The sequence below is a fragment of the Aristolochia californica genome, unplaced genomic scaffold, assembly GCF_029961685.1.
Source record: "Aristolochia californica isolate CCGP_79_NKW_82.1479 unplaced genomic scaffold, dmAriCali1.0.hap1 SCAF_10, whole genome shotgun sequence".
In the NCBI taxonomy this organism is placed as follows: domain Eukaryota; kingdom Viridiplantae; phylum Streptophyta; class Magnoliopsida; order Piperales; family Aristolochiaceae; genus Aristolochia; species Aristolochia californica.
Window position 1 is genome coordinate 34,640,541 of NW_027181771.1, and position 15,964 is coordinate 34,656,504.

Consider the following 15,964-nt stretch of genomic DNA (forward strand, 5'->3'; position numbering starts at 1 on the left):
TTTGGCAGGCTATCTGAAGGAGCTTCAGCATAAGAGCTCCATTATCATTTACTAGCACTTAGAACTTCTATCATTGGAAAAAAAAAAAAAAAAAAAACAGTATCTAGGAAATTCACATGATTAAGAAAAGGGAAACCCATATTCTAGTTGCTGACTTCCACAGAGAATTACAATCAGTTCTTCAAAGTAAACTTTAACTTTTCCATGAAAATCACTACTACAGTTAAGCATTCTTTTCCCACTCTTTTCTTATTTGATAACTTTTGCCCATATTATAACTATAATGAAGAGAGGTTCACAGAGATGTAATGAGGACTTTCACTAAATAACCTGTGCATAAGACTATTTTGTTTATCTGATCAGCATTATCGAATGTTAGGCATTCCATCACGACATCTCTGTGATAAGCCTATTATCTATTGAATGATTGAAGCATTTTCCGAGAATCAGGTGGTTCCATGCTTCTAAAACAAACATATTAAACCATTTATAGGCAGGATGTTTTTAAGTAACATCGTAAAAGAGGAGCAGAGATATAGTTTACTGATAAAAGGATGAGCTTCATCCTTCCACTGAATTTAGTACAAATATCTAAAGAAACCAGACCTCCAGTATCCTAGAACAGAGATGGGAGTCTTAAAGTTGAGTTAGAATTGCAGTCAAGTTTGCTTGCCTGTTTGTTAAAATTAGTCTTAGAGCTTACTAGAAAAAAAGACTAAACTTCTAAAGTAACTATAAGGAAAGAAAACTGTGTAACGAAAGATGCGATGCTCCATTAATACATTTCTTACCGGCACAAGAGCTTGCTGTGGTCAAAACTCTCTCAACTTAGATATCAGAAAAGTTGAGCGAAACTTAATGATCGGAAAAAAATTCAAAATTCGAGACCCAAACACTGGAAGGTAAGAAAGGTTCAATAGTCGAAATTCAATGAAAGTGAGAAGCCAAATGATCCAAATAGAGCACAGATCACAGGCAGAAGATACTCCTTCAATCATGGAGATAGGATTTATTTAGCTGCTAAAATCTTTAGGCGTTGTTAAGTTGTTTAATTGATTTCCTGTAAGACTCGGTTGCTATATTGGCAATCCCGTCATAGTTTGTTTCCTGATTTTCAGATGTAATCCTTTATAGATGGAGAGTTGAGAGTTGAGAGAAGAACAGTAGTTGCCAAATTTCAGAAAGAAAAAACAGAGAAATTTCATTAACAGAGAGATTCTGTTCGTTTTTTTCCCCCTCTTGGACTTCAATGGGAGGTTGGCTCTGGAGGTTTTCACCATTTTGGTATCAGAGCGTACATTCCGATCCAGAAATAGCCGTTTCAGAAAAAAAAAAAAAAAAACACCTCGGCGTCTGTGTGTTTTGCAGATAAAGGAAATAAATTCTTCATCGACGGCATTCTCTGTTTTGGAAATAAATACTTCGGCTTGGCTCAAATTAAATCTCGGCTCGGCTCGGCTCAAATTAAATTGTTGATTTAATTCAGTGTTCATCTTCTTCGTTTTGTTTTTTGGACGAAACGAAATTTTTTTTGCCGCTAACGAAATGAGAAATTTTATGCTAAGAAACTTAGCGAGAGAAATACCAGATACCGATGGTACTGACGGCGGCAACGGCAACGGCGAGGAAGATTTGCGGCGGCGACTTTGATGTCGGGATTTCTTCCCGGCGGCAACGGCAGATTTGTAGCGGCGACTCTGAAGCTCTGATTTTCGGAACCAGGTGAGGACGAGGTGGATGAAGCTCTTTAGCGACGGAAATCTCTCCAATGTTGATATCGAAAACGAGGAACCAGAGACGGAGAAGCCTCTTGAAACGCTAACGGAGACAAACGGTAGCGACGAGAAGGTCGCCGGAGATTTTTTTTTTTGTTTTTGTTTATGGAACGGCTATTTTAGGATTAGAATGTACGCTCTGATACCAAAATGGTGAATGTTATCTCTAATGATGCGGTGGAGCGCTTGGGTTTGATAGTTGAAAAACACCCCACCCCGTATCGAGTAAGTTGGGTTAATGAAGATAACCACATTTTGGTAAAGCATTGTTGCTTGGTGAAGTTGGCATTGGGAAGAAATTATACAGATGAGGCCTGGTGTGATGTGATCCCTATGATCATTTGTCACTTATTGTTGGGTCGACCTTGGCTCTATGACAGAAAGGTGTTGTATGATGGGTATGCCAATTCTTACTCTTTTAAATTTAATGGCAAGAAATTCGTTTTAAACCCTTTGTAGATTCCTGAGTTTGAGACCCCACCGAAACAAATAAAAACAGAAAAGGCTATTCCAGTGCTAACCATTCGACAGTTTACTCAAGCTCTAAAAGGAGAACAACTCGTGCTGTTGGTGGTGAACCGAGAGGTTAAACAAGATGATGGTATTATTCACAACGAATTTACAAAGATGCTAGAGAAGTTCCAAGATATCATGCTCGATGAAATGCCGAGACAGCTACCACCATTGCGAGCGGTGCAACATGCCATTGATCTACTCCCAGGTTCTTCCTTGCCCAATCTTCCACATTACCGTACGAGTCCCACAGAAAATGAAGAACTCAATCGACAAATTCAGCAAATGCTTGATAGTGGGTTCATCCGAGAAAGTCTTAGCCCTTGTGCCATACCAGTTCTACTTACACCCAAGAAAGACAATACTTGGAAGATGTGCGTTGATAGCCGCGCGATTAACAAAATAACGATGAAGTACCGGTTTCCTATTCCCCGACTTGATGACATGTTAGATTTATTGAGTGGAGCATCCATCTTTACAAAAATTGATCTTCGTAGTGGGTATCATCAAATTCGAATCCGTCCCGGAGACGAGTGAAAGACGACTTTCAAAACAAAAGAGGGCTTATTTGAGTGGTTGGTCATGCCCTTCGGACTAACCAACGCGCCAAGCACATTTATGCGTGTAATGACGCAAGCACTCAAACCTTTCTTGGGCAAATTCGTAGTTGTCTATTTCGATGACATTTTGATTTTTATCCATTGTTTGCAGGATCATTTAGACCATGTGCAGCAAGTCCTGGAAACACTAAAAAGATAACAACTCTTTATAAACTGTGGCAAGCGTTCTTTTATGGAGAAGCGGGTGTATTTCTTGGAGTTTATTATTTTAGACCAAGGGGTAGAAGCCGATCCTGCCAAGGTTCAAGCAATAAAAAGTTGGCTGGCTCCTAACAATTTTTTTGAAGTGCGCAACTTTCATGGGCTGACAACATTCTATCGGCGTTTTATACGAAACTTCAGTACCATCATGGCCCCCATCACTGAGTGTTTGAAGTCAAAACAATTTTTGTGGACTACATCTGCCAATAATGCCTTCAATGAGATCAAAACGAAAATGGGAGAGGCCCCTGTTTTGAAGCTTCCAGATTTTTCCAAAATATTTGAAGTTGCATGTGACGCATCGCATGTAGGTGTGGGAGGAGTACTCAGCCAAGAAGGACATCCTATTGCCTTCTATAGCGAGAAACTCAATGAGGCCCGTCGGCGCTATTCAGCGTATGATATGGAATTTTATGCTTTGATTCAAGCTCTTAAACATTGGCGTCCTTACTTGATTCATAGAGAATTCGTTCTCTTTACTTATCATGATTTGTTAAAATATTTGAATGCTCAAAGTAAGATGACCGCACGACATGCTCGGTGGATGGATTTTCTACAACAATTTGACTTCGTTATCAAGCATAAGTCTGGAACTGAAAACAGAGTCGCAGACGCATTAAGCAGGAGGCCCCATTTGCTAGTGATATCGTCAGTTAATACTTTGGACTTTGATAGTTTTAAACCGCAATATTCTACAGATGCAGACTTTGGCGCTATTTGGCATCAACTCATGGAAAACTCAAATGCAACTATTAAAGAATTCTCAGTCAAAGATGGCTTTCTATTCCACGACAATCGACTATGTATTTCGTGCGGCTCTTTCAGACAATTTGTTATTTCAGAGCTTCATGGAGGGGGCTTAGCAGGGCATTTTGGTGTTGATAAAACATTTGCCATGGTCTCTGACAGGTTTTTTTGGCCCCGACTATGTCGCGACATTCATAAAGTTGTGGTTCGTTGTCGGGTTTGTCAAATAAACAAAGGCACCAAACAGCAAGCGGGTCTCTATACCCCCCTTCCCATTCCAGATAGGCCTTGGCAACACCTTAGTATGGATTTTGTGCTTGGATTACCCAAGACCCTACGACAACATGATTCCATAATGGTTGTGGTGGATCGTTATTCGAAGATGGCTCATTTCATTCCTTGTCACAAGACTTACGATGCTTCCAAAATAGCAGCACTATTTTTTCAAGAAGTTATTCGGCTGCATGGCGTTCCAGCTACAATAGTGTCTGATCAGGATGTTAAGTTCATGAGTTATTTTTGGAAGACTTTGTGGGAAAAAATGGGGACAAAACTCCTGTTTTCCAGTGCATTTCATCCTCAAACCGACTGCCAAACCGAAGTGACCAATCGGAGTTTGGGAAATTTATTACGATGTTTAGTAGTAGATCATGTAGTAAGTTGGGACTTCGTATTACCGCAAGCTGAATTTGCTTTCAATAACTTTGTTAACCGTTCCACTGGTTGCACACCATTTGAAGTGGTATATGCTTTTCGCCCCAAAACTCCACTGGACCTCCACACTCTAACATTGCCTTCTCGACCCAGTGAAGCTACGTTGGATTTCTCTATCTACATGAAGGATATCCATGAGGAAGTTAAGTGGCGTCTGTCCTTCAGCACTGAAGCATATTCTACCGCTGCAAATACTAAGCGGAAGGACATGCAATTTTAGGTTGGCGATAGGGTTCTTATACGATTAAAGCCTGAACGTTTTTCTCCTGGGAGTTTCAACAAGCTACATGCTCGACGTGCTGGACCTTTTAAGGTGGTTAAGAAGTTGGGTCCTAACGCCTACGTCATTGACTTACCTACTGACTATGGCATCAGTCTTGTTTTCAACATTGAAGATCTCACTCAATTTCATGATCCGGAAGAACCAGTGCCAGCAGCCTCGGATCTAATTACCCCACATGATGCAGTTATTCGTGTTCCAAAGAATACCGGCCCAAGAGATGAAATTGCGTCAATACTCGATCACCAGTTTGTTACTACACGGCGTGGAGGATATTACAAATTTTTAGTACAAGGGAAAAATCGTCCCTAATCTAACTTCACCCGACTTATTTGCTGCCTATGTTCTTCAAAACTTGCCAGAGTCAAGTTCTCCTGAGTGGCCTGCAATTGATGCAAATAGAGAGCACAGATCACAGGCGGAAGATACTCCTTAAATCATGGAGATAGGATTTATTCAACTGCTAAAATCTTTAGGCATTGTTAAGTTGTTTAATTGATTTCCCGTAAGACTCGGTTGCTATATTGGCAATCCCGTCATAGTTTGTTTCCTGATTTTCAGATGTAATCCTTTATAGATGGAGAGTTGAGAGAAGAACAGTAGTTGCCGAATTTCAGAAAGAAAAAACAGAAAAATTTCATTAACAAAGAGATTCTGTTTGTTTTTTTCCCCTCTTGGACGTCAATGGGAGGTTGGCTCTAGAGGTTTTCACCACCAAATTCCCTCCTCATTTAAAAAAGTACAAAAAGGTATAATTCTTTTTATTCGTCTTTAAGAACTTTGAAGCGTCTCTTCCTCCATTAGCCTGAATATGTTTCACATTTAGCCAGCAATGTAAAATAGTGCATGCACTTTTCTAAAAATTACGAAGAAATCAATATCAACAGTCAGAAAAGCACGCTGCCAAAGACATAGAATTTCGATGATTGGAACACCAAATATATGAGATGAAAAGATGAAATCAGGTCTGAGAAGGGAAGAAGGTAAAAGAGATTACCAGAGCTAAATAAAATGAGGGAGAGAGGCGTTGGCTCAAGAAAGAACTAGAGGAGACTCTGCCATCGAGCTCTGAAGAGCAGCCATTGCCGCCATTTTGCTTCGCTGTCCTGTTTCGCTGTTCACTATTTCACTCCTTGCCTCGAAGACGACAGGCCGCCCTGCCCGCTTATCACTGTAGGAATGGCTTATTTTTAATAATCATGATGCGCCTTCGCCAATAGACCGGTATTTTGGCGCAATGGTTAGTAACATGGTATTAGACCATACACAAGTGTTCCCTGTGCAGGAGAGCGTTGGAATGACTTGTCTTTAATATGCATGTTGCGCCTTTGCTAACAGACAGGTCATTTGGCGCAATGGTTAGTAACAATCACTGGGTCTTTGATAAAGTTAGCAGGAATGGACGCATTTTCGTCTTAGAGTCGCAACTTAGTAATTTAAAAACCAGAATTGAAGAATCGTTCTAAATGCATGAATTTATCGAAGAATAACAAATTTTCCTTCTGGGAATTTTACCAAAATACCAGTTTGAAAAAACTTATTTATAAAAATAACGACTATCTCAACTTATTTGTAAAACTATTGAACTTTGACCCGTTAATTATACATGTGGACAGTCAAAGGCGACACGTAAGCTTTGACCTCTTACATGTTGCCATGTCATCAGTGTAACATGAATAAATTAAAACATAAGCCACCACATCATTATTCCATCACATCATCTGCCACGTAACCTGCTACGTCATTATATATTACCTTTTTTTTTCCTTGTCATCTAGGGCCACGTAAGCACCCGCCACATCAGCCCTCACATATGTTTTTCATTCTAATCTCTTCCACGATCTTTCTCCTCGCCTCTCGTCTCAGTCCCACTCCTCTCGTCGCTCCCCTGCTGCTGCTCGCTCGGCCTCGGCCGCTCCCTTGCTGCAGCTACTCTGCCTCGGCCTTGCCCTCGACGCCCCCCTCTCAACCGCCCTCTCTTCTCCTCAAGCCAGACTCTCATTCTTCTTCTCCGTTCCCCTCTGTCCATCCTCTCTCCGCCCCTTTCTCAAAATCGAAAACTTATCATTTCATCTCTTCGTCGCCTCCTCTCTCAAAACCGAAAACTATCATTTCATCTCTTTGTCGCCCCCTCTCTAAAATCCGAACCTTATAATTTCCTCTCAGCTCACCCTCTCTTAATACCCTATTATTTCACTCTCTCGCAACCCCTTCTCTCAAAACCAAAGCCCTACTCACCCTCCAAACCCCAATTTGAATTTCAGAAGCCGATTTAGCAGGGTGATATTTTAGGGCGTTTGTTAATTGAATCTAATTACTATGTTTAATTATAATATTGATTTAAATTTAGGTGTTTAATTACTGTATTTTTTGTGATTTACTGTTTAATTTATGATTTTATATTAATGAAATTTCTGTTAATTGCAGATAAATTAAAATTATTGTAAAGTTTAATTTTAGTTTATGGATTTTCTGTATAATTTGTTGTATTTTAGTTTATGGATTCCTATGCCATTGAATGTTGTATTTTCTGAAGTTGCTAGTTTAATTTGAGTTAATTTCGTTTAATTTTTTGATTTATGAAGTTGTATTTTACTCTATTGAGATTAGATTTGCAGGATTTTTAGTTGCTAGTTGTTGTTAAATAAATTTGAAGTGTCATGGAATGATCATTCCATGTGGTGAGGAGTTTTGGGTGTTATAAATATCCACCACATGTTTTTTTGTTTTGTTTTTGTTTTATTATGTTTGCCCTAGTTATTAGGATGGGTACAAATTCTAATTAATAGTAGGTTGGGTAATGGAAAGTGGGTTGAGTCCAGTTCAAACTAGGTTGAGTTACCTGCACGGGCGTCCATCAGCCAACAAAACCCGACCCCCATTACTAATGAGGTACGGTTCGTAGTGACTGCGAAGTCATATGGGGCTCTACCAGGGGTGTTCGGTGAATTTAGACTTAAGTGTGTTTTTGCATTGTTAGGATTAGTCATCTATTATAGAATTAGGTCGATTAATTTTTAAATGTTGTAGAATGTTATTGAATAATTTTGAAGTGTTATGGAATGATTTTGCCATGTGGTGAAGAGATTCGGGTGTTATACATAACCACCACATGATATTTTTTTTGTCTATGTTTTATTGAGTTTCCATGTGTCCCTAGGGATGGGTAGAGAATCTGATTAAGAGTAAGTTGGGTCCAGTTCAAATTAGGCTGAGTTACCTGCACGGGCTTCCATTAGCCCATGAAGCCCGACCCCCATCACTAACGAGGTACGGTTCGTAGTGACTACGAAGTCATATGGAGCTCTACCAGGGGTGTTCGGTGAATTTGGACTTAGTTGTGTTTTTGCATTGTTATGACTAATCATAAAAATTAAAACTTAGATAATTTTTTGCATCAATAAACTCTTACTAATGTATGTAGTTTTTATAGATAATATGGCGTCAGTTGTTGGGTTATTCTGTCGATACAATGGAAAATTGAAGGAGAAGTCTGGATATTTTGATAGTTATGATGGAGGTGAATCACAAATGAAAAAGATTGCAGTTTTGACTAAGTTTAGCGAATTCTTAGTAATGATGTACAGATTCATGGGGTGGGATGGTGATACTCATCAAATATTTATTAAGGCCAACATTACATTTTTTGACGGGATTTTTGTTATCTCAAAGGTGGAAAAAGATAATGATTTGATTGAATTATTTGAGATGACTTCAAGTAATTGATCTATGGTTGAAATTTTCTTACAAAAAGGTCCTAAGATGAAGGGCCCATGGAAGGGAAAGTACGAGGAATCAAAACTTTATTGGTGAAACATCCTGTCCCCAAGAACAAGAATTACCACGTACACAGGAGTAAGTATTTATGTTCGTATATTTATGATATGAATTGTTAAGTTTACATGACTTGTTTTTAAGTACAAACTATTATCTATATAGGTTTAATACACAAGAGCGTGAATTTTGAACCCCTCGTCTATTGCATCCCTGTTTGAGTGTGGAACGTCTTCTCCCTTGTAAGTTTTTTACCCTTTCGTTGTTAAATGTGTGATATTTATGTTATCCCTATTCGAATTTTTATGTTTATTGTTGTGTTTATTCAGGGTGGTTAATGATGATGATAGTGATAGTTTTAGTAATTATGATATTCGTTCAGAAGATAGTGAAGGGGATGGGGATGAGATATTCGAAGCCGGGGTTCATAGAAATAGAGTTGAAACAACAGATTCAATTGGGTACCCGGATATATATGAAGATGCCTGAGAGGTTAATACTAGATGTATTAAAGATGATTCTAGATTAATAAATGTTTTAGACTCAACATCAAATAATATCAGCGTGGGTCAAATATTTGAGGATAAGTCACAAATGGTAGATTTTTTTAGAAAATACTCGATTGAAAGACATGTTAAGTATAAGACATTAAGGTCTAGCAGTTGTAATTGTAAACTTGAATGTGGTGAATATGGATGTCCTTGGAGTGTTTCTACATCATGTGATCAAAGGATTCGTCAATTTAAGATAAGAAAGTATGGTGGAGATCACACTTGTGTTAATAGTATTATTCGTTTAAAATAATCCATACATCATCTTTCATTTGTAAAATCATTATGCCAAAAGTGAGGACGAATTTTAGTTTAAGTCCTAATGATATACAACAGATCATGAAAGATAAGTATCATATCTCTGTCGAGTATGCGAAAGCATGAAGAGGAAAATGCAAGGCTATAAAAGCAATTTATGGTGATTGGGATGAATCATATAATCTTTTGCCACGGTTTTTAGATGCAATAAAAGAGGCGAATCCAGCTAATGAATTTATACTATGTTGTGAGGAATTTGGCGATGAAAGGATGTTTAAGTGTGTTTTTTGGGCATTTGGGCCATCCATTGCTGGATTCCAATACTGTAGACCCCTTATTAGTGTTGATAAAACACATATGGGAGGTATTCTCATTGTTTGTTGATTGCTACTACTCTTGATGGTAACAATGGTCTTTTTCCTCTAGCTTTTGCTATTGTTGAATAAGAAAATCAAGACAGTTGGGAATGGTTTTTAGCGTGTCTAGATCGTTTTGTTATTAAAGGAAAAAAACTATTTACTCTGATTTCAGATCGTCAAAAGGGTTTAATAAGGGTGGTCTAGAGAAAATTTCTACCTTCAGAATGTTTTCATCATTTTTGTGTGCATCACTTAGTTGCCAATTTCAAGAAGATGTTCAAAAATGATACATTGAATGCTCTCTCATATGGTCTGCAAGGAAGACAAATATTATTGAATTTGATCGTACGATGGAGTTAATTGAGCAATAAAGTGAGAGAGCGAAAGAATTATTGACAGAAGGACAATTGAGACCTGAGTTTTGGTCATTGGCACACGATGGCAATGTTCGCTTTGGTGTGTTGACCACCAATATGTCTGAGAGCTTTAATAATGTTCTAAGAGGTGCTAGAAGGCTTCCAATTCAAGAATTGGAGGCAACAACTTTTTATAGATTGAATAAATATTTTGTGGAAAGACATGAATTTGCAAGAAAGATGACATCGTTCTGTACTCCCTCTGTTGATGTTTCTCTAAAAAATAACAAGAGCATGTCGTGTACATCAGTATAAGAATAATATGTACAAAATTTCTATGGATGATGAAAGGTTGTATCAGGTTGATTTGGCGAATATGACATGTACATGCAACTATTTTCAAATGGAACAAATTCCTTGTACCCATGCCATTGCAGTGTGTGCAAAAATCAATTATGATTTCAATCAATTGTGTAGTCGTTGGTAAACAACAGAGACATATAGAGGAACATATGCAATTGGATTCTATCCTCATAAAGATAAACTCTATTGGCCTAATACGGGTGTTCGAGTTGTTCCACTAATTGCAAGGAAGCAACCAGGTCGTCCACGTTCAGTTCGTATACGTACAGAAATGGATAAAGGAGAACATTGTACCTATTTTTGTGGTACATGTAAACAATCGGGGCATAACTCTAGAAAATGTCAAAACCCGCCAGTACATGTCTCTGATGATGAGGAAAAGGAGCATTATGATGATGAATTAGCTAGGTGTACCTTTGGCTGTTGAGACTTGCGACAACTTTTAAGCTCGTTGAATGCATAATTATATCTTGCTAAATAAATTTTATGTTGGGTTTGCTTTACAGCTTGAGTCTATTTGGTTCGTCCTCTATGAAGGTTGTTGGAAAAACTGGGTGTGCTATAACTTGGTTCAAGAAATGTAATTTTAGTCTTTTGAAGCCATGTCAAATAGGTTGGGATGCCATGGTTCCCATTAACGATCTCTTTGACGTCATTGTATAACATTTACTCTCTTGTACCTTGACCTCAATTTAACATTTTTTGCTTCAATGCTTCTATCATATTTTTAAATATTCATATTTTTTTAGTTAATAAATATTTTAAATTAATAATAAAAGGTGTTGCAAGATTTTTAATTAACTAATGTATTTTTAATAATTTATTATTTAGTAAATAAGGTCATAAAAATTATACAAATAAATTGTATTTTTAAACTCTAAAATATATTTTTTGTATATATATATATTTTAAATATTTTAAATCCATAGTAAATGGGTAAGAGTTAGATTTTTTCTATTTATAAATATTTTAAATTTCTAAATATTATTATTTTTTAAATAAGGTGATAAAAGTATACAAATAAATTGTATTTTTAAACTCTAAAATAAATTTTTTGTATATTTTTTTAGTTTATAAATATTTTAAATAGATAATATATGGGTAAAACTTAAGAGTAAGATTTTTAAAATTTATAAATATTTTAAATCCATAATAAATGGGTAAGAGCTAATTTTTTCTATTTATAAATATTTAAATTTGTAAATATTATTATTTTTTAAATAAGGAGATAAAAAGTATACAAATAAATATTATTTTTAAACTCTAAAATAACTTTTTGTATATTGTTTTTATTTATAAATATTTTAAATCGATAATATGTGGTTAAGACTTAAGAGTAAGATTTTTCTCTTTATAAATATTTTATATCTAATTATTTTACTTGTTTTATTTTATTTTTTAAAATATAAAGTAATAAAAAGTGTAACGATAATTTTTTTAATTAATAAATATTTTAATTGATATTAAATGGTGTTAAATAAGTAAGAGTTATTTTTTTAATTGTTTATTAAAAATTTAAATATTTTTTATTTTAGATATAAGGTAATAAATAGTGTATTTGATTTTATATTTTTTTAAATTTATTCAAAATTTTATTATGTAATGATGTGGTAGATAACGTGGCAGTTGACATGTCAACATTAATGACATGGCAGCCTCTATGTTCATCTACAGTATCACACTAATGATGGAGCAATGCGTAAACAATCAAAGGTTACGTGTTACCTTTAATTGTTGTCCACATGTACAATAGACTGGTCAAAGTTAAGTAGTTTTGCAAATAAGTTGAGGTCTTAGTTTTCATAAATATTTTTTTACAAACAGTTATTTTGGTAAAAAACCTTTTTATATACGATGTTTAACGGGATAGATGGGTCAAAATTCTCAACAATATCGGAACAGAAAGGGGCAGAAATTAGAATAACTGAAAAACAATCGTCCGGCGATCCATGTCGCAGCAAATCCGAAGCCGGTTGGGCGTGGTTTCAGAGGCTCCCCATACAGGATGCCGTCTTTATTCTCAACCCTTGTGCACTTTGCAGACCGGAAAAATAAGGAGCAGAACAAAGAAAAAGAAAAAGAAAGTCGACGGAGAGCTTCTAAACTGCGTGTAGAAAAGAAGAAAGTCAGAAAGAGAATGACAACAGTGAGCGGAGAGAAGACGGCATGCGTTACCGGCGCCAACGGTTACGTGGCATCTCTACTGGTTAAGCAGCTTCTTGACAAAGGGTACAACGTCCATGCCACCGTGAGAGACCCAGGTTTGTTTCTCCGCCGCATCTGTTTACTGAAGCATTAAACGGGCTGCTTTCTAATGGCTAAACGATTCATATATAACCTTATTCATCTGTGGCGAGAAATTCGACCAGCGACGACTGGCTGGCTTTTTGGGTATATAAATTTCTGAAATTTACACCAGAAAAAGGAAAACAAAATTATCAGATGGTTATTAGAATGTTTTTTGAAAACAAAATTATTTGGTTGAAACCGGAGTAGATGATCGTTGGTTGAAGGAGCAGGTCGTCTATCTGAGCATATGCAGCACCATACATAATTTGATTTGTGCCGTATTGCAAACAAAAATGTTATCCGAATATCTTACCCTAAGTTTTGACCTGAAAGGGTGAGAAATTTTGCTGGTGAATTGCAATGATCGGTTGCGATTGATTTATAATGCTCACACTGTAGCTTAAAGACGAATAAATGGAAAAAAAAATTACGTCCCTTAGAAAGTTTTTTTTAATATCCGTATTCTTCTCTTGAATCTTGATACAAATACAGGGAATCAAGCGAAGGTTTCACATCTCCTCAGTCTTACTGGTTCCGAACGCCTCAAACTTTTCCGGGCAGACCTTACCGTCGAAGGAAGCTTTGACGATCCCATCAATGGCTGCCATTTCGTGTTTCATGTCGCATCTCCTGTGATCTTCGACTCAGAGGATCCAGAGGTGAGAATATACAAAAGCGAGGCCTTGTAATGGTTTTTAGTTATTTCGATGATGATGAGTTCCTTTGTGCAAATTCATTTGTTACTTCTTCTTTTTTTGTGAGAAGAATGAGATAATCAAGCCAGCCGTCCAAGGAACATTGAACGTCCTAAGAACATGTGCCAAAACGAAGACGGTGAAGCGCGTAGTATTGACATCTTCAACAGCTACTGTTCGTGGATGCCGTGAAGAGGAGAGCGGTCGAAACCTGACGGAGGACAACTGGAGTGACGTCGAGTTTCTGCTCTCCGAGAAGCCTCCTTTTTGGGTATACGGATCAATTCTCAATGAAAGTGGCAGAAAATCATGTGACTGGTTGGAGCCTAATAATCGAGTTCAATCTATGAACAGGCATACTCAGTATCTAAAACTCTTGCGGAGAAAGAAGCATGGAAATTCGCAGCAGAAAACAGAATTGATCTAATCTCAGTCGTTTCTGTTCTAGTGAGCGGTCCCTCTTTGACCCCGGAAGTTCCCCAGACAGTCATCCTGGCTCTGTTCTTACTGATGACAGGTGAGAAGACTGAGAGATTAAGAAAGTTTTACAACCACTGAGATATTAATGGCTTTGTGCAATTCCTCAATTCGGTAGACAACTACACTACTAATCGACCGATTAATCCAATTATCTATCTGGGTCAGTGTAGACAGTGAGTTCAGACGAAAGCGTCAGCAACAGATGACTGGGTCTGTCTCTCTCGTTCATGTCGATGATGTTTGTCGAGCTCACATATTTCTTGCAGAGAAGGATTCGGCTTCTGGGAGATACATTTGCAGCGCCGTTGACACAAACGTCCCGGAGCTTGCAAAGTTCCTCTCAAACAGATATCCCCAACACCGAGTGTCGACAGAGTAAGAACACATCAAATGCATAATGCCTACTAGAAAATTTTAATTTTTATCTTCTCTTTCTAACAAACTCTTATTGAATTGACTGCAGCTTCATCGATGTTTCTTCAGAAAAAGTATCTGGGGAGAAACTGATCAAGGAAGGATTTACTTTCAAGTTCGGGATTGAAGAGATCTACGATGAATCTGTGGAGTACTTGATGACCAAAGGACTGCTCCCAAAATGAGGATTCCTTCTTGTTAATTAAAGCTACAGTTGTAATAAGGACACTTCATCGTGAGTATAAGTGGGGAAGAGTTAAATGCTGCCGCACACACAAATAGCTTCAGAACTTGGTTTTCCACTCTTGATTTTTAGGACTCCTGGAACTTTAACTTAATTACGTCAATGTTATTCCTATAAGATGACCCTTTATTTACCATCCTACCATCTTGTATATGGGCCTATAGGCATTCTCTTTGATCTGTGGGCCTTGAGCCTGTCTTCTATATCTCTTAGTTGCATGAGTCTTCTTTAGTCTTATGGGGTTAGGCCCATCTTCTAACATACTTGGATATATGGGCCTTCATTGGTCGTGTGAGTTTGGGCCCTATATTCCAACACTCCTCTTCAAGCAGGGGGTGTGAGAACATCATAAACTTTCAATTTGCTACAAATGATGTATAAAATCTTTGTATAAAATGATACATCTTCCAATATGCTTTTATCTTCTAACACTCCCATTCACGCTTGTGCTCTCGTTCATGAGGCCCAGTTGGCATAATATCAGTGAAAGTAAATCACTCATAGCTACTAAGTCATTGCTCCATACTCCAGTCATGACTCATGTTGGATGTAGGGCATACTTCGTTTTTTGTAGGTAGTGTGTCTATTGGCATTGCTCTGAAGTGTCCACCTCCACCACCGTGTCTCTCTAGAACAAAGACTCTCAAGTGGTAGAGTAATATATGATATTAATGGGGGGGGGGGGGGGGGAAGTAACATAAATGAAATAATAAGTTCCTCCGTCATGGACTTCCAATCACAAATATTTTTTATATTTTTGACGGGGATGAAGTTCTTCCGTCATCGACTCCCAACCACAAATAATTTTGATATTTTTGACGGGGATGACGTTCCTCCGTCATGGACTCCCAACCACAAATAATTTTGATATTTTTAACTGGGATGAAGTTCCTCCGTCATAGACTCCCAATTAGGGGTGGCATCAAGCTGAGCCGAGCCCGAACTTGCCTATATTCGAGCTAAGCTTGATTTAAATATTTCAAACTCGAGCTCGAGCCTAAAATTGTTATCGAGCTTGAGCCTAATAATTTTAACCGAGTTCGAGTCGAGCTCGAGCTTCAACATACATTTAAAAATTTTCAAAAAATACGTGTCAAATAAATTGTATATAAAATTATGCATACATTTTACATAAAATTGGGAATGACCTCTACTTAAAATTGGGCATAAGGGTGGCATCGAATCCAGCTGAGTCCGAACCTTGTTCAAGCCGAGTTTGATATAAATATTTTGAACTCGAGCTCGAGCCGACCCTAACCTCGAACCTAAAATTGTAATCGAACTCGAGCCTGATAATTTTAACTGAGATCGAGCTCGAGCTCTACCCGAGT

At 37.5% G+C, this 15,964-nt stretch overlaps 1 protein-coding gene across 1 annotated transcript; it reads left to right on the forward strand.

The window, feature by feature from the left end:
* Nucleotides 1–12,636: 12,636 nt before the first annotated feature.
* LOC137942597 (anthocyanidin reductase ((2S)-flavan-3-ol-forming)-like) lies at nucleotides 12,637–14,574 on the forward strand. The gene is made up of 6 exons (XM_068788303.1): nucleotides 12,637–12,772; nucleotides 13,293–13,459; nucleotides 13,566–13,766; nucleotides 13,850–14,012; nucleotides 14,146–14,350; nucleotides 14,439–14,574. Exons 1-6 carry the CDS (start codon nucleotides 12,649–12,651, stop codon nucleotides 14,572–14,574), a joined length of 996 nt encoding a protein of 331 aa, XP_068644404.1. The 5' UTR covers nucleotides 12,637–12,648.
* The last annotated feature ends 1,390 nt before the right edge of the window (nucleotides 14,575–15,964 follow it).